Source organism: Mus caroli, unplaced genomic scaffold (genome assembly GCF_978045245.1).
Source record: "Mus caroli unplaced genomic scaffold, Mus_caroli_1 scaffold_19, whole genome shotgun sequence".
In the NCBI taxonomy this organism is placed as follows: Eukaryota; Metazoa; Chordata; class Mammalia; order Rodentia; family Muridae; genus Mus; species Mus caroli.
The window spans coordinates 34,904,558-34,922,580 of record NW_028227274.1 but is presented as its reverse complement, the minus strand read 5'-3'; the positions used below and the strand labels follow the sequence as shown (position 1 = coordinate 34,922,580).

The 18,023-nt window shown below is 41.6% G+C and overlaps 3 protein-coding genes across 3 annotated transcripts; all 3 read right to left on the bottom strand.

The window, feature by feature from the left end:
• Positions 1–283: 283 nt before the first annotated feature.
• Positions 284–4,475, bottom strand: LOC115029895 (protocadherin beta-11-like). Its single transcript, XM_085833653.1, has one exon. The coding sequence runs from the start codon at positions 3,716–3,718 to the stop codon at positions 1,313–1,315; it is 2,406 nt and encodes an 801-aa protein (XP_085689779.1). The 5' UTR covers positions 3,719–4,475; the 3' UTR covers positions 284–1,312.
• Positions 4,476–6,454: 1,979 nt separating this feature from the next.
• On the bottom strand, positions 6,455–12,098 carry LOC110284909 (protocadherin beta-18). Its single transcript, XM_021150905.3, has one exon. It carries the CDS (start codon positions 11,291–11,293, stop codon positions 8,915–8,917), a length of 2,379 nt encoding a protein of 792 aa, XP_021006564.1. The 5' UTR covers positions 11,294–12,098; the 3' UTR covers positions 6,455–8,914.
• A 24-nt stretch (positions 12,099–12,122) lies between these two features.
• LOC110284901 (protocadherin beta-16-like) lies at positions 12,123–17,964 on the bottom strand. Its single transcript, XM_021150895.3, has one exon. It carries the CDS (start codon positions 15,755–15,757, stop codon positions 13,358–13,360), a length of 2,400 nt encoding a protein of 799 aa, XP_021006554.1. The 5' UTR covers positions 15,758–17,964; the 3' UTR covers positions 12,123–13,357.
• Positions 17,965–18,023: the final 59 nt, after the last annotated feature.

Below are 18,023 nucleotides of genomic sequence, written 5' to 3'. Positions count from 1 at the left end.
TTATTGTCACGTCTTTACCGTCTTTCTCTCTCCATGATGCTCACCATCTCTCATTTTCTTCCTCCTGGATATACAGACTTTAGACTTGTTAGAAAATTCACAGGAAACTTCCTCTCCCAACCGTTACATTTTCCCTGTAATTATGTACGTACTACTCATGTAACACAATTATACTTCCCAGTGATTGTCAGATCATCAAGGACAAGAACCATTATAGACTGGTCATTCTCTACCCAAGATGAAACTCTCTCCCCTGTGGTGGTTGAACTTATTATTATTGTTATTAGTTTTTACAATTAGAACATGGCACGTTCATACATTAAACAATGTGGTCATCATACTTTTGGATGCTGCTCTTCAGTGGAATCTGAGACAGACTCAGTGGCTTATGACCATATCAGGAAATTCAAGCAATAGAATAAGAGAGGAAGTTTCAAATTCACAATAGACTAAGTACTCTTCCTATTAGATTTGAATGTTGCATAATATGCACAGCAAATGTGTGTACTTGTGAATTAGTACTCAGTGCACATTCCTTTATTTCATGGGGGAACATAAGCAAAATTGTGTGTTATCTCACAGGCTTGCTTTCTCCTACTCACACGATTGTTTGGGTGCCTATTGTTCCACCTGACTTACATTCTGTCCTCATAAAGTTAGTGAGACATTTGTAAAATTAAGGCCTTATATTTCAAGATTTTATAAGTAACCCCAGTATTCATGTACCGCTGCAGCCACCTTCCAGAATACATAAGATAGTGTTAGTAAATGGCTCACTACCACCTGTCACCACTTGTTTATTATGTGTTTTGATCTTTCTGGGTATCTATCACTGAGCTGTCCCCAGGCTCACTATTGGCTCCTTCTCAACAGGCCTAATAGTTGTATCACAGTATAGATTTTCCAATGCAATCCATATATTCAATAATAACAAACATTAAAAAAATTAAACTAGGGTGCTTTAAAAAATAAGCTTTCTTGAAAATAGCACCCATAATAACAAGTCGCAAATCAACAAAAGATATACTTAAAAATTTTAACTACTCCTAAAATGGTCTGTTTATTTCATCATAAGCAAAAGTGCAAGTCAAAGTGCTGGAAAAGACAGGTGGGAAGGGGAGCAGGGTAAATTATTTACGAATTAGGTCATCAGAGAGAATGGGCTACAGAAGAAATTACCATCTTATTACAAGCGCTGGCATAAATTGAAAAGTGGGAGGGACATAATAAAATGCAAACACTAGATTTAAAGATCATGCAAATTCGGAGAAATACACATTAGCATGGAATAGCCACAAAATGAAATACAGCATCAATTACAGTTACTAAATAACCCAAAACTATTGCGCAAAGTAGAGCTTTCCTCTATTTCTTTCCCAGGGAACTGGGGTTGTAAATTGGGGGAAACGGGCTTCAAGAATCTGAACTCATTTGTCCCACTACCTCCCATCAGACACACCTCATACTGGTAGCTCTGGGATAGAGTTCCCGCACTGCTAATGCCCATGAGATGATCAGGAAACTGTCCCTCAGGCACAGTACAGCCACCCAGAGAGGCTGCCCTGGCCCTCCTGCACAACCTTACTCCCACAAACAGCATTACAGACAGGAGGAAGAGAGAAGACACAGATGCCAAGGCTATGACTAGGTAGAGTGTTAGTACATCTTCTTCTTGTGCAGGGTCGCGCGCCACCTCTGGCAGAGGCAGGTAGGGCTGAGAGAAGCCATCCACCACTAGCACGTGCAGCGTGACGCTGGCAGAGCGCGGAGGATCGCCATTGTCCTTGACTAGCAGCAGCAGCTTGTGCTTGGGCACATCGCGCTCGCTCAGCAGCCTGGTGGTGCGTACCTCGCCATTGTGAGCCCACACGCTGAACAGCCCAGGTTCCGTGGCCTTGAGCAGCTGGAACGACAGCCAGGCATTCTGGCCAGAGTCGCGATCCACAGCCACTACTTTGGTGACCAGGTAGCCAGGTTCTGCCGCCCTGGGCAGCAGCTCTGTGCAGGGAGCAGAGGAGTTCTGCATCGGGTAGAGCACGAAGGGCGCATTGTCATTGTCGTCCAGCACCACCACGCGCACCAGAGCCTGGCTGCTGAGTGCAGGTGAGCCTCGGTCTGTCGCACCCACTTGGAACTCGAAAGCCTGCAGGACCTCATAGTCCAGCGCCCTGAGTGCAAACAGCTGCCCGTTGTCTGCGTTAATGGAGATGAGCGAGGTGAGGGCCATTTGTAGGTCCTGAGCAGACAACAGCGAGTAGGTGATGTGGGCATTGGAGCCAGCGTCAGAGTCTGTGGCGCTGATGGTGCCTATGTGCAATGCAGGGCTGTTGTTCTCGTGGACGAACATGGTATAGGAGGTTTGGGTGAAGGCAGGGGCATTGTCATTGATGTCGGCCACCTGCACTATTATGTTGTGCTGGGTTGTGAGCCTGGGTGTGCCCAGGTCTGTAACAGAGATGGTGATGTTGTATTCAGCTATGCTCTCTCTGTCCAGTGCTCCATCCGTTTCTAAGTGGTAGTAATTTTCAATAGAAGATTTTAGCACAAACGGGAGATCCTCCGGAATAGTACAAACCATCTTGCCATTCTCACCCGAGTCCTTGTCTCGAATACTAAAAATCATAACTAAAGTCTCTGCAGTATTTTCTGGGATTGGACTGATAAATGATGACACAATGATTTCAGGAAAATTGTCGTTCACATCCATCACCTGAATTCTTACTGTAGATTTCCCAAAAAGTCCTCCCCGATCAGTAGCTTTAATGAGTATCGAGTAGGATTTAGTTGTTTCAAAGTCCAAATAGCCTTTTAAACGTATTTCTCCAGAATGTTCATTAATTGCAAATGTTTTTCGAATATCCTCTGATGCATGGGAAAAGGCATACGATACTTCACCATTAATTCCTGAGTCTAAATCCCAAGCCGAGGCAGTGATAAGCAGTGAGCCAAGCATGCTATTCTCTGGAGCCGTCACTTCATAGAACATGTGGTCAAACTCGGGGGAGTTGTCGTTAATATCTATGACCTCCACTCGGACCAATGCAGTCCCAGACCTGGGTGGCGTCCCTCCATCCAAAGCAGTGAGGATGAGACCGAGCTCATGCTGCTCCTCGTAATCCAGCGCCTTGTCCAAAACTAGCTCTGGGTATTTCCTGCCATCGGGATTAATTCTCATTGTAACGTGGAAATGAGAGTTCTGGCTTATCACATAGCTTTTAACAGAATTGATTCCTACATCTAAATCGATCGCACTTTCTAACAAGAACACAGCACCAACAGGGCTGTTCTCGGGGATTTCTAAAACCATTTCCTTTTCCAAGAATACGGGGGAGTTGTCATTTACATCCGTGACCTGAAGCTCAGCTTGCAAAATCTTTAAGGGGTTTTTCAGTAACACCTGGAAATGGAGCACACAGGGCTCAGTGGAGCCACACAGCTCCTCCCGGTCCAGCGGTTCACTTAGGAGCAAATCTCCTGTATTTATATTCAATTGCAAAGGCAGTTTATTATCACTAGAGGCCACTTGAGCCTCCCGTGCAGACAGCTCACCCACCTGGAGCCCCAGGTCCTTTACCAAATTCCCTACCAAGGCCCCACTCAACATTTCCTCCACCACTGAAAGTCTCCCAGCCTCAGAGTATGCTTGAGACATTCCTAGGAAAACAAAGAGAAGCAGGACTTGCCTTGTCTGCAGATAGAGTCCCCCTTGATTCTCCATAGTTCCTTTCCAGAAGGCTTCTGGCAGAATCACTTCTGCTCCACCACACGCTTCTGCAAAACGTGCCCCTTGATTTGTCCACAGAATCCTCAGAATCCGAAGGACAAAAGGTTTCTACGTAGCACCCTCCTGCCTTCTTTTTCTTTCTAGTTTTCTGGGCTCACTTGGGCTGTGTCTGCGGTATTTAATGTAATTCCTTTTTTCCTGTAACATTATCCTGCAGCGCCACCATGTGTCTTCACAGGTTTTCACAGTTTGATGAATGCTACTTAAGTTTCCTTCACATCAAATTTCTCTCAGAGACAAATATTTATTTTGTGGTGATTAGTATATTTTTTCACTAGTGTTCTTTATGGCTCATGATGATGTCAATGTTTTTTTAAAGCACTTGGTAAGTAGCTCAGGAGCATAACATTGGTAAGTTTAACACACATCCCTTTACCACTTGGCCTTGGTTAGGTGGAAAGGGAAAGAGATAATGTCCAGGGAACGTTTCAGAGGTTTTCCTTGGATTATGAAAGATGGTACACTTTAGGGGATACATTATATAAATTCATAGTTTAGTTCCAGTTTCTTACAAGTTACAACAATTCAGTAAGTGGTACACAATACAATTATGCCATTTTGAGTAAAGGACACTCCTACTCTTGAGGCTGACCTCCCCCAGGAAATATTCTGCCAAGTACACACAGCAGTTCAGAGAGGAAAAAGGATAGACATTTGATTTCCTAAAGAAAGCAAAATTTTAATCTGTAAATGCAAAAAATGAATGTCATGTTCCTGCTAATGAAGCAGTATATGGCTACTTGAGTATAGCATTAATGAGGATAGCTTTTAGTGATAGAGCCTACTGTGTGCTTGCTTCATTCTGACTAGAACCATCTCTGAAACTTGGCCCTAGCTGGAATTCACAATTGCCACGGAAGGAGGAGAGACTGGTGGGAATAAATGCTAGGAACTCATCAATGATGTCCACTATTGACAATTTCAATAGTTCCCCAGTTCATTCGAAACAGTTCCAATGGAAAAATGCTAATTTGAGTTGAATTTTTAAAAATGTAAGTTCTATATATGGTTGAAAAAATAAACCAGCACAAAAGAGAAAAACTGAAAGGTATGTGGCCTGGATATATGCACAGTTATTTTTCCACCTTTAAAATATCCATTAAGCTGATAGAAAAGTAATGATATTGAGAACTCACAAAATTAAGGTATACAGGTAGCACACACGTGTTTAATGATAGAAAGCAGTAGGAAGAAACTCACTAAGAACTTCTAGGAAATGATTAAAAATCCACCACTGGAGAAACGGAAATTAACATGTTTGTCTAACAGAATAGCATTTACATTTCAGATTCAAAGAAATGGGAAAATTAAAGTTAATCTTGAAATGAATAAGTTATTAATTGAAGCTGTATTTACAGTAAGGTTGAATTCTCTGTTCTCGATGTCTACAGAGATAAAAAAGTCACTCATAGTAGAGAATGGATACTTGATTTGAAGAGATTAGCAAACTTTCTCTAGTCTTTGACACTTAAGTCATGCTAAACAAAAGTAGAACTTTAGATTTTAGATTTAGATTTTTAAATTGTAAGACTTCAAGTATCTTCTCAAGCAACATTCTCAGACTATAGAACACAAGGTGTGCTATTGACAGATAATCTCTCACACAAGTTTTTCCAGAATTCTAACATGAAAAGTGTGAAAGCTCAAATAAATTCTTATATTTACTGATGTGGCTCTGCCTAGAAAAACCTCTGCCTTAGCATGGTAACATTAGAATGAAGTCTTGCTGTCCATGCCTGTTCAGTCACAGAGGGTTGATTCCCAGTGTTAGATTCATAATTCCTCATTATGAGAACACAGCCAAGGACTACACGATATTTGAGAGAATATCTATAACATGAAGTAGAAAGGCTCAAACTAATGTCCATGGCCATAAAGATAATTTGGTGAGTAAAACACATTCTGTGCAAAGCTGGATATGAGTTTAATCACTAGTATCCATTTAAAAAGCAGATCCAGTGCTGCACATCTTTAGTCAAAGCACAGACAGTAGATGCAGACAAGAGAATTGCCAACACACACACACACACACACACACACACACACACATACACACACACCCACCCACCCACCCACCCAATACAACCACAAAACAAAAAGAAACAAGAGGAAATATCTGATCAATATCTCCAGAAAAATAAAGTCTACGAAACAAATGTTTCCTTACATCTTCCATGATTTTTTGTGTTTAAAATGCATGTACCCATTTCATGTTAATAACATTTGTATGGAGTATTATAAGAGAAATGATGGGGCATATTGGATTATATATGCCTGTAGTTTCAATACACAAGGGACAGAGTCAGAAAGATTGTAAATTGGAGAATACTTGACTGTGTAGTTGAGACCCTGATTCAAAGTTGAAAAAGGTAACAAAACTGATTAGGAAACTTCAGTGTCTCTTACAAACAGTATAATTTTGGTAAAATTCTTCAATTTCTGTGACTTACACTTAATTTTTTGAATGACAATATTATACTAATAATATATTTTAATATTTAATATTTGAATGACAATATTATACTAATAATATTGTACAGCATATTTTCATAATATACTCTAAGGTGGTACTTTATAGATAAGAAAAATATTACACTTCCAATGCACACTGTTCAAAAAATAACAAAACCAAAAAACTTTTAAAAGTATTTATTTACCAAAGAGCAAGCTTACAAATCAAGATTGAATGATTAAATGAGCAGTGCAAGAAAGTAGAACATGGAGCAAATAGAGTGGAAATACAAAATGAAATGAGCTTAGGGTCTCATAGAACTCTTCCAGTCAGTTAAATATTTAATCAAGATTTTTAGAAAATACAAGTGAGAAATTATAGCAAACTAAAATGAGTTATTTTCTGAATTGAGAATCTCAACATCAACAGAATATATCCTTATGAACGGCTTAACAAAGAAATAGCCACAGCTACAGTATTCTCAGACTACTGATGGTAAGTTTTCCAATGCTTCCAGAATGAATGGGGGAAAATTGCAGAAAAAGAGATAGGAGGCTTTAGAATGGAATTGTCCCTGTGAAAAGTAGTTCTATACAACTAAGAAAAGGAGAAGTGCTTTTTAACGTTGAGGGAGAATTTTTCAAATTATACTTTTATACCCAGTCAAACTATCAATCAAATGAAAATATTGCTTCACCGTGTAAAGTATCAAAAGTTGTTTTATTTCTCCTAAGTGCCTCTGCATCTATTTTAATGAAATTGTCAACCAAGTAAGAAAGTAAACTCAGACATGATATTGGGTCCTATAAAAAGGTCAGCAGTGTAGGAAAAGTATTAAAGCATGACCACCACACGGTAAACCATCTAAAAGAAGACCTATGAACGAAAGCTCCTAGTACATAAACACAATTAATTTGCATCTTATATATTTGAATATTTGAAGGCAAGAAGCTAATATTCAAGAGGGATATGATGTAAAAAAAAACAGTAGTGAGAACAGAGAGTGCAGCTCAAGGTAACTCACTGCTTTGATTGATCACTTAACATGTAAAGAGAGGGGCAGAAAAATCACTACCACGAATGGAAATAAATCCACATCTAAAATAGCAACTATTAGCTTTGGAAATTTTTTTCCCCAAAAGAAAGTGTAATCATACTGCACTACTAAGTATGTGTACATAGGAAACCCATATAGGTGGACATTAATATCAGTTTTACTTCAGGATGGTACTCATCTAGGAGGCCTTGGGTTTGAGCATAGAAACCCACAGAAACAAAACTGATAACATTTTATGATTATTCTACCAAAACCCTAGGATAAGGGAAACGAGTTCCTTTTGTATGCGTGTCTATTAATGTGAAATAAGAACTGCAAAAAGTGGGTAACACATAAAAGCTGATTATAAAGATAAGGCAGTTAAACATTGTCTGAAAGTAGGTCAAAGTCGAAGAACAACGGTGTAGAAAGGGACTGGAGAGAAAACTTATTTTCTCTGTAACCTTTAATTTATTTAAATGTTTAAATTTGACAACTTTTAAAGTTTCAATATAACAAGAAAATTATCTTTCCAACCAGCTCATCAATATTGTCAAATAAAATTTAAATGTACTCAATTTATGCTGATTTCCATGCAGACTATCACATTGTATTAGCATTATAGGACACAATCTGCCATATATGTCACCAAGGATGAACATAAAACTGAGCTCTTGCTGGGTGGTAGTGATACACAAGTTTAATCCCAGCATTCTGGCAGCAGAGGTGGGTGGATCCCTATGAGTTTGAGGTCAGCCTGGTCTGCAGAACTAATTTTAGGACAGCCAGATCTACACAAAGCAACTCTGGTTTGAAAACAAAGAAAAGATAAAAAAAGAAAGAACTCTTTAGGAAGATGGGAAATAAGGGCAATGAAGTAGCCATATTTAGAAAGCAGCATGGGGTACTTGCTTGGAAAAGGAAGGAAACAAGTGGGACACGAGAGTTAAGAATGATTGAGTCCAAAGCATGACTCTATGTGTGCAGAAGTCATTAATCAACATGCTGGCATAAAATTATCAGAACACTTAAAATCATAAACATGCCAAGGGATTTGTAAGGGAGGAAGGGAAGTAATAGGGGTTGCACGGAGATTAATCAAGAGATTATCATAAACAGAATGCACGACAGAGATGCATGAAACTGCCAAAAAACGGACTCAGTGAAAGTTAAAAGAATATACAGCTTTTAAAAGTGAGTATAAAGCATGTCTGGCTGGAGATAGAGCTAGCTCTATGGTGGAGCATTTTCTTACCATGCAAAAGGCTTGGTCAATTCTTAGCAACAAAACAAAAGAGAACAATAACAACGAAACCTCAAGCTTCAGTTTTCTATAATGAGAAATAAAACCAAATTATCATACACTCTGAAAGAATCAAAACCTCAAATTTAAAGTGACAATACTCTACTAGAAAGAAAAGAAAAGAAAAACCATAAACAAACAGACAAACAAAAAACACAAGCATGAAACAACCACTAAAGTACTAAAGTAAAAACACTGTAAAAATCTAAATGTGACCCACTTGGAAGTTGAAAACGAAGTTAGTTTTGCTGTGTAGCAACTACTATACAAATTAATATTCATATGGCTGTATTATATATTAAATGGAATGAAGCATTACTCAAAATTAAATTAGAAACTTCAAAATGTGGGATTCCCATCACTATTGTCCTGGGAACTATAAGCATGAACTTCAGGGTAAATCGGTTTCAAGAACTTGAAATCACTGGTACCAGAGGAGCCTCCCATTAGACACACCTCATATTGGTAGCTCTGGGACAGTGTTCCTGTACCGCTGACGTCCACAAGGTGTCCAGGAAAGTGTCCCTCTGGCACGGAGCAGCCCCCAAGAGAGGCCGCCCTGGCCCTCCTGCACAGCCTCACCCCCACAAACAGCAGCACAGACAAGAGGAAGAGAGAAGACACAGATGCCAAGGCTATGACCAGGTACAGCGTGAGCACATCCTCTTCCCCTTGAGTGGGGTTGTGCGCCAAGTCAGGCAGAGGCAGGTAGGGCTGAGAGAAGCCATCCACCAGCAGCACCTGCAGTGTGACACTGGCAGAGCGCGGAGGATCGCCATTGTCCTTGACTAGCAGCAGCAGCCTGTGCTTGGGCACATCGCGCTCGCTCAGCAGCCTGGTGGTGCGCACCTCGCCATTGTGAGCCCACACACTGAACAGCCCGGGCTCCGTGGCCTTGAGTAGCTGGAATGACAGCCAGGCATTCTGTCCAGAGTCGCGGTCCACAGCCACCACCTTGGTGACCAGGTAGCCGGGCTCTGCGGTCCTGGGCAGCAGCTCGGTGTAGGGTGCAGAAGCGTTCTGCATCGGGTAGAGCACGAACGGTGCGTTGTCATTGTCGTCCAGCACCACCACGCGCACCAGAGCCTGGCTGCTGAGCTCAGGTGAGCCTCGGTCTGTGGCACCCACGTGGAACTCGAAGGCCTGTAAGGCTTCATAGTCCAGAGCCTTGATTGCAAACAGTTGCCCGTTGTCAGCATTGATAGAGACCAGCGAGGTGAGGGTCATCTGCAGGTCTTGGGTCGGCAGCAGCGAGTAGGTGATGTGGGCATTGGAGCCCGAGTCTGAATCTGTGGCGCTGATGGTGCCTATGTGCAGGGCAGGGCTGTTGTTCTCGCGGACGAACAGGGTGTAGGAGGTTTGGTTGAAGGCGGGGGCGTTGTCGTTGATGTCAGAGACCTGCACTGTTATGGTGTGCTGGGTTGTGAGCCTGGGTGTGCCCAGGTCAGAGACAGTGATGGTGATGTTGTATTCAGCTCTGCTCTCTCTGTCCAGTGCTCCTTCTGTCATTAGGATGTAAAAATTGTCCACGGAAGGTTTTAAAAGGAAAGGTAGATTTTCTTGAATGTGGCAAACCATTTCCCCATTCTCTCCAGAGTCTCTGTCATTAATCCTAAAAACTGCCAGCACGGTTTCAGGTGAGTTCTCAACAACTTCGCTGACAAGTGATGACATGATCAATTCAGGGGCGTTGTCATTAACGTCTAAAACCCGCACTAGAACCGTACATCTTGCCGAAAGGCCCCCACCATCAACTGCCTGTACATTTAACTTATAGGACTTTATGAACTCATAGTCAAGCAAGGCTTTGAGAGTGATTTCCCCAGAGAAAGGATTGATTTGAAAGGTTGCTCGAATATCCTCAGAAGCATCAAAAAACGAATAGGATATTTCTGCATTGGCTCCAGAGTCTACATCTTCTCCAGTGACTTTAATGACAACAAGGCCTACTGGACTGTTTTCTGGAGCCTGGGTTTCATACAGTTCTTGGGGAAACTGTGGAGCATTGTCATTGATGTCCATAACCAGAATATGTATAGTGGCTGTCCCAGACCTGGATGGAGACCCACCATCAAGTGCTGTGAGTGTTAGACTGAACTCTGGCTGCTCCTCCCAGTCCAGAGCTTTGTCTAGCACAAGCTCTGGATATATCATTCCTTCATCGCTGTTACGAATGGTAATATGAAAAAAAGTGTTGGGGCTGATGGTGTAGTTTTGGATGCCATTCTGTCCGCCATCTGAGTCTTGTGCTCTTTCTAATCGAAATGTTGTCCCTACAGCTGTGTTTTCTGGTATTTTTAAAATCATCTTTTTGTCCTGGAATATGGGTGAGTGATCATTTATATCCAGAATTCTCAGCTCAGCCCGGTAAATCTGAAAGGGGTTATCCATTAAAATTTGGAAATAAAGCATGCAGGGCTCTGTGGGGCCGCACAGCTTCTCACGGTCCAGTTTCTCATTTGTGAGCAAATCTCCAGTGTGAGAATCCAGAAACAAGTGCTGTTTGTTATCATCAAAAATCACCCTGGTCCTCTTTGCAGCCAGTGCTTCCACCCCTAGCCCCAGATCCTTTGCTAGGTTCGCCACAAATGATCCCCTTTCTGTTTCCTCAGTCACTGAATAACGTCCAAGCTCAGAACCTGCCAAACACAGCCCCCCAAGCAGGAAGAGAAATAGCACTTGCCTTTGTCTGGAGACACATGTTCCTCTGGCTGCCATTGCTTCTTCTTTCTTTACTACAGGTCTCAGCACAGCTCCTAGCAGTCATACACCTCAGATGTTCCACCTAGCTGGAAGGATCTACGATATATTTTTCCTTCTTCAGTTGTGAGGAGCCTCAGCTTTCCCCCTCATCGGTCAGAATTTTGCTCTCTTTCTTTTTTTCTTTTTGACTTCTAGCGCAGACTCACTTTAATTTCCCTTGCATTTCTTTAGCCTGCAGCGCCACCATGTGGTTCCAACAGATTAAAACTGGCTGTATCTAATTTTTGCGTCCACACATGCATCCATATGAAATATTTCCCATAGCATGTTATTTTGGTTTTTCATTTCTCCTTTTGTTTGATTTTTGAAAATAATGTTGAGATAGACATCCGTTCAAATTGGTTCTTCACAGATTCATAGGAAAGTTACAATTTTTAATGGTTGAATAAAAGATTTGTAGCAGTAACTTTGTTTCAACGCTGTATTGAACTCCATGCTAATTCTATTTTGTCTCTGGCACCCGCTCATGCAAACAAAGGGGAAAATGTGAGCATGTCTTCTGATAACATATTTCATAGTTCTGGAAACAGGGGCACAGGAACACAGGGAATGTGCAAATGAAATGTTTCACAAGTTTCTCAGAAAACTTATTCCGACTCTTATCACATTCCCTAACAGAAGCGCCAGTTTGCAGCCATAACTGAGCAATCACGCTGCCCCCTTCTGTGCCTCCAGAATGCACATGACTGTGACTTATGCACACACTCTGTTTATTATGTAAATAGAATAGCTTCTAGTTTTATCAGAATCTATCTTTCCCTCTATATGTGACCAATTTGGACATGAACTGTACCTTATCTCTGGTTGGAAAATCATTCAGTTATTATTTATTGAATAAAATAATGCACAAATGAACTGTAAGGAGGACAGGAACCAGCACGCGTCCTTCAGCTCCTACCATCTGAAAATCACGCTATTATTTCACATACTTTGAAGTTTCTGTTGTTTTCCTTTAGTTTATCTTTATTTTCTTAAAACAGCCTTCATCGATAGAATTAAAGAAAAGCCTTACCTTTGTTTAAATGTCCCTCTTACAAAATCTAATACAATCTATTTACTGTGCCTTGAATACAGACCAGAACCGTGACAAATCAGTACAGATCCTAACATTGCTGAAAGCAAGGATATAGCGATAAAATACCTTCATCAAAATTTTTTTATTCAAAGGCCTACAATATTCTAATTTTCCCTTATAAGCAAGTGACATAGATTAAACCTTAGAATGTGTATAGGAAAAAAGATTAGATAGAGCTGCAAATCCCATCTCTGTTGAATGAAAAAAATCACACCATCTATATGATGATAAGTATACATTGTTTATTCAAAAGATTACTCAAAAGAGTGTGACTAGATTGTAAGTCATTGAAAACTCAACGCCAATTTCTAGGTTTTCATGCAGAATTAAAAGAAAAATTTATATACTTCTATTTGATGCCTTCTAATGCCAAAATTACCTTGATTTTCACAAATTTAGGCACATGTACACCAACTCAATATCTTACAATACTATTCTTATTTTCAGGTTCACTAGATACTTGTATCACTTATGACAAATTAATTTTTAAATAAAGATAAACAAAGAAAAATAAAACTATAAAATACTAGCATAACTTAAGGCAACTATTATATATAACAAAAATCAAAGGTGGCTAATCACCAAGTCTGACAGTATAGAAAGGAAATGCAGAAATACCAACTATTAGATATGTATATAGCGTGCAACACAGTATTTTAATAATTCAAGAAGTCTAGGAACATAAAACATGGAGAGCAAATGAGGAAGAAAAACAAAGTGCTAGAAAAGTTTCAGCGAATGCATTAACTGAAGAGAAAACCTTTTGGTTTTCTGAGAGCCTATGAAAAATCCTGTGCGACAAATATGAGTAAAACCAAACATTAGGCCCGAGCATGAAAAAGGACGGGCAAAGTGAAAATTAAAATTGTTGCTAGTCACAGGTGAACAGACGTTAGCTAATCAACAACAATATTGGGAAGTAAATACTGTTAAGACGCTTTCTGTTAATGATAAAATCCAAAACTATTGTGGATCGAGGAATTTCCCTCTGTTTCTTTACCAGAGCACTGGTCTAGAGAACTAGGGAGAACTGGCTTTAAGAAGTTAAACTCACTGGTCCCAGAAGAATCGCCCATCAGACATACATCATACTGGTAGCTCTGGGACAGGGTCCCCACACCTCTGACATCCACCAGATGGCCAGGAATGTGGCCCTCAGGCACGGAATAACCACTCAGAGAGGCCGCCCTGGCTCTCCTGCACAGCCTCACCCCCACAAACAGCAGCACAGACAAGAGGAAGAGAGAAGACACAGATGCCAAGGCTATGACCAGATACAGTGTTAGAGCGTCCTCATCGTGCGCGGGATTGCGCGCCACCTCTGGCAGAGGCAGGTAGGGCTGAGAGAAGCCATCCACCACTAGCACGTGCAGCGTGACGCTGGCAGAGCGCGGAGGATCGCCATTGTCCTTGACCAGCAGGACCAGCCTGTGCTTGGGCACATCGCGCTCGCTCAGCAGCCTGGTAGTGCGCACCTCGCCATTGTGTGCCCACACGCTGAACAGCCCGGGCTCCGTGGCCTTGAGCAGTTGGAATGACAGCCAGGCATTCTGGCCAGAGTCGCGGTCCACAGCTACCACCTTGGTGACCAGGTATCCGGGTTCCGCCGCCCTGGGCAGCAGTTCTGTGCAAGGCGCAGAGAAGTTCTGCATCGGGTAGAGCACGAAGGGTGCATTGTCATTGTCGTCCAGCACCACAACGCGCACCAGCGCTTGGCTGCTGAGCGCGGGCGAGCCTTGGTCTATTGCACCCACGTGGAACTCAAAGACCTGCAGGGCCTCATAGTCCAGAGCTCTGAGCGCGAACAGCTGCCCATTGTCTGCGTTGATAGAGATGAGCGAGTCCAGGGCCAGCTGCGGGTCGTGGGAAGGCAGCAGCGAGTAGGTGATGTGGGAATTGGAGCCAGCGTCAGAGTCTGTGGCACTGATGGTGCCTATGTGCATGGCGGGGCTGTTGTTCTCGCGGACGAACAGGGTGTATGAGGTTTGGTTGAAGGCGGGAGCGTTGTCATTGGTGTCAGAGACCTGCACTGTTATGGTGTGCTGGGTTGTGAGCCTGGGTGTGCCCAGGTCAGAGACAGTGATGGTGATGTTGAATTGCTCTCTGTCTTCCCTGTCAAGTGCTCTCTTGGTCACTAAAGTGTAAAAGTTCTTTCCTGAAGATTTTAGAAGAAAGGGGAGGTCTTCTTCGATGGAGGCAATCATTTTTCCATTGTTCGCTGAATCAGGATCTTTAACACTGAAAACAGCAACTACCTCGTCCGGGGAGTTTTCTGGGACTGGGCTGGTAAGAGCAGATAGCATCACTTCTGGGGCATTGTCATTCACGTCCACCACCTTCAGTAACAGCGTGCATTTTCCCGAGAGACCTCCCCCATCCGTGGCCTTGATATCCACTTCATACGAGGGAATCGTTTCAAAATCCACCTCTTTTAATAGCCGAATCTCCCCGGTTACAGGGTTTACTTCTAACGTTTTGCTAATATCTTCTGAAGGCTGAGAAAGTGTATACAATACTTTTCCATAATCTCCACTGTCCAAGTCATTGGCTGAGACTGTGAGTACCAGAGTACCCGTGGGGCTGTTCTCGGGAATTTGCACTCGGTATGTTGGCTGCTGAAACTTGGGTGCATTATCGTTGATGTCCACTACTTCAATGAGAACCTGAGCTGTCCCAGACCGGGGAGGGGAGCCACCATCCAAAGCTGTCAGAGTTAATCTCAGCTCAGGTTCCTCCTCTCGATCCAGTTCTTTCTCCAGCACCAGCTCTGGGTACTTCCTGCCATCACTGCGGTTGCGGGTTACAACCAGGAAATGAGAGTTTGAGCTGAGCCTATAGGTCTGGATATTGTTGATTGCTACGTCTGAGTCCAGAGCATTATTTAAAGGGAATGTATCTCCCAGAGCACTGTTTTCTGGTATTCTCAGTATCATTTCTCTTTCACTGAACACCGGAGAATAGTCATTTATGTCCATCACCCTCAGTTCAGCCTGAAATACCTCTAAAGGGTTTTCCATTAACACTTGGAAGTGTAGAACACAAGGCTCAATGGGGCCACATAGCTCCTCTCGGTCCAGTTTCTCATTTATGAGCAAATCTCCAGATTGAAGGTTGAGCTGCAAATGCTCTTTGTTTTCCTGGGAAATGATCCGAGCCCTGCGACTGGATATCTCTGCCAGTTCCACCCCCAGATCTTTCCCAAGATTTGCCACAAAGGAGCCCCTCTCTGTTTCTTCCTCTATGGAATAGGGACCCAGTTCTGCCCCTGCCCCAGACACATGCAGCAAAACAAAGAAAGCCAGGACTTGCCTTTGTCTCAGATTGCACATCCATGCAGTCTCCATGGCTCTTTCCTCGGCGTTTGCTTCACAGTAGCTTCACATATGTCCAGGATCGTGACAGCACTATCTCATAGTCCAGAACGTGAGAATCAAGCCTCCAAATAGAATATTTAAGTTTTCCCACTCGCCTATGCTTTGGCCGAAAAAGGCACACCCTTTGCTTCTAGGTGGTGAGAAACTGGCCCTGACAAGGGAATTACAGAAGCAATTTCTATGCTCTGTCTTCTTAACCTGCAGCGCCACCGTGCGGTCTCACGGAGCCTTACATTTTCAGATTTAAAGGCAAAATTTTCCAAGACCCGTGGACTAAACTATGTAACCGCAATCACTGGCTTCTTTTTCTTTCTTTTTCTAAGTTGCTTTCATGTGTATGGACAAAACACTGAGCTATTGTATGAAAACAAGTACAAAAATAAATTCTCACTCCTGGTGTTGAGTATGTAATGCTGCTGCTGCTGTGTCAATAACCAAATGAGATAGTGTATTCAACACTTAACCTGAGAACACACACACTAAGAGGTAAAAAATGTCTCAAAAATAACCTGGGGACAGTTTTGCACGCACATGTTTTCCACCATACACAGTACAGAGTAACAAATGAGTAGGCAATGCAAAGTTTCAACCTGCAAATTCTACACAATATAGACATGCTTTGTTAAAGTACGATGGATTGCTTCTTCTATTCAATATCCAAGGGAGAGAAGTGTGGGTTTTCCCAGTGTTCAACTACCAGAAAATTATTTCATAAGTAGACATATGTGGACCTCGATTGATTCTTATATTTGGCATAAATAGTGTCTGTGCTTTGATATTTAAATATATCCTTCCATTTGAAAGTATAAAGTTTCGAGCCTTCTAATATGTTAACCATGTGGTTTGCTCATCATCAAGGTCAGTTTTGGAGCGTATATCTTACACCAAAGAAGAACCTCGCATCCTTTAACAATTATTTTCTCCTTTCCCCTATGCAGAGCCTAAAGGAATGATCAGTCTCCTTTTCTGGTCTCTACTGATTCTCGATTGTAAACTTCCATCCGACCAGAGTGACAGAATGTGTGGACCTCGTGGTTACCTTTCCTTCCCTTAGCCTGACGCCTGTATGGTTCATCCAAATCCTAGCGTGTGTCAGTATTTCATTACTTTTTCTGGCTCATGCAGGCTCATGTGTACTTGGACATCTGCACTGTTTCTACCCCTCTGCTCTTCTGAATATTGTTTCTATGAAGATTTACGTACCTATTTTTTTGTGGACATATTTTTGTTTCTCTAGGAGTTGAATCGCTTGCGGTATGATAGCTCTATGTTTGACCACTTGAAAATCTAGCAGGCTGTCTTTAAAAATGGCTGCAGCATTTTATACTTTGTCAGCCATGTGTCAGGGTTTCAAGATTATGACATTCTCCCCCAAATCTGATTTTTTTGGTTCCAGCCATCCAAGTAGGTATGAGTGTCTTGCTCTGATGTTGATTTGTGTTTTCCTGATGAGGTTGTTGCACAGTTTTTCATGTGCATATTAGCCATAGGTTTATCTTCTATGAAAAATAAATATCTATTCTGGGTTTTTCTTATTTTTAATTGAATTGTTCATCTTTTAATAATTGAGCTGTGAGAGTTTGAGAAATAGATTTAGATTTTAAATTTATTATAAAACAGAGTTTAAATTCTATATTGAATTTAGATTGAAATTGGATCATCATCTTTGTATTTTTGTTTGTTTGTTTATATAATTTGAATTGAGTTGCAGTGAAAATTCACAATGGACAGGACAGGGAGTTCAGTGATAGAGCACATTTAGCATTTGTGAAGCTTGGGGTTTGAACTCCATTACCACACAAATGCCGATGCCCTTATCAATTCATAGTTTTTGGTAATGGCTCTACAAGTTTGTTTAATTATATTCCTTAAGTCAATGAGACCTAAACTCTTGTTATAATAAGCTTTATGTGCCTCCATTTGACAGTAGGTGGTATTGCTAGGCAGAATAATAACCACTCAAATATACCATAGAATCTGTAATTATATTATCTAATCTGGCAAGAGAATCCATTGCAAAGCTGATTAAGTTAAAGATTCTTTGAGTAGGAGATTGTCCTTCATTATCTAAATAGGAGATTTATCAAATTTGGATAAAGAATTTATTTATTTATTTATTTATTTATTTAGATAAAGAACTTTTATTCAAAGAATATTTTCAGAGTGGGTCAGAGGAAATGGCTATACAAGAAACATTACATGCTGTGAAGTTGAAGGGACCATGCACCAGGTAATG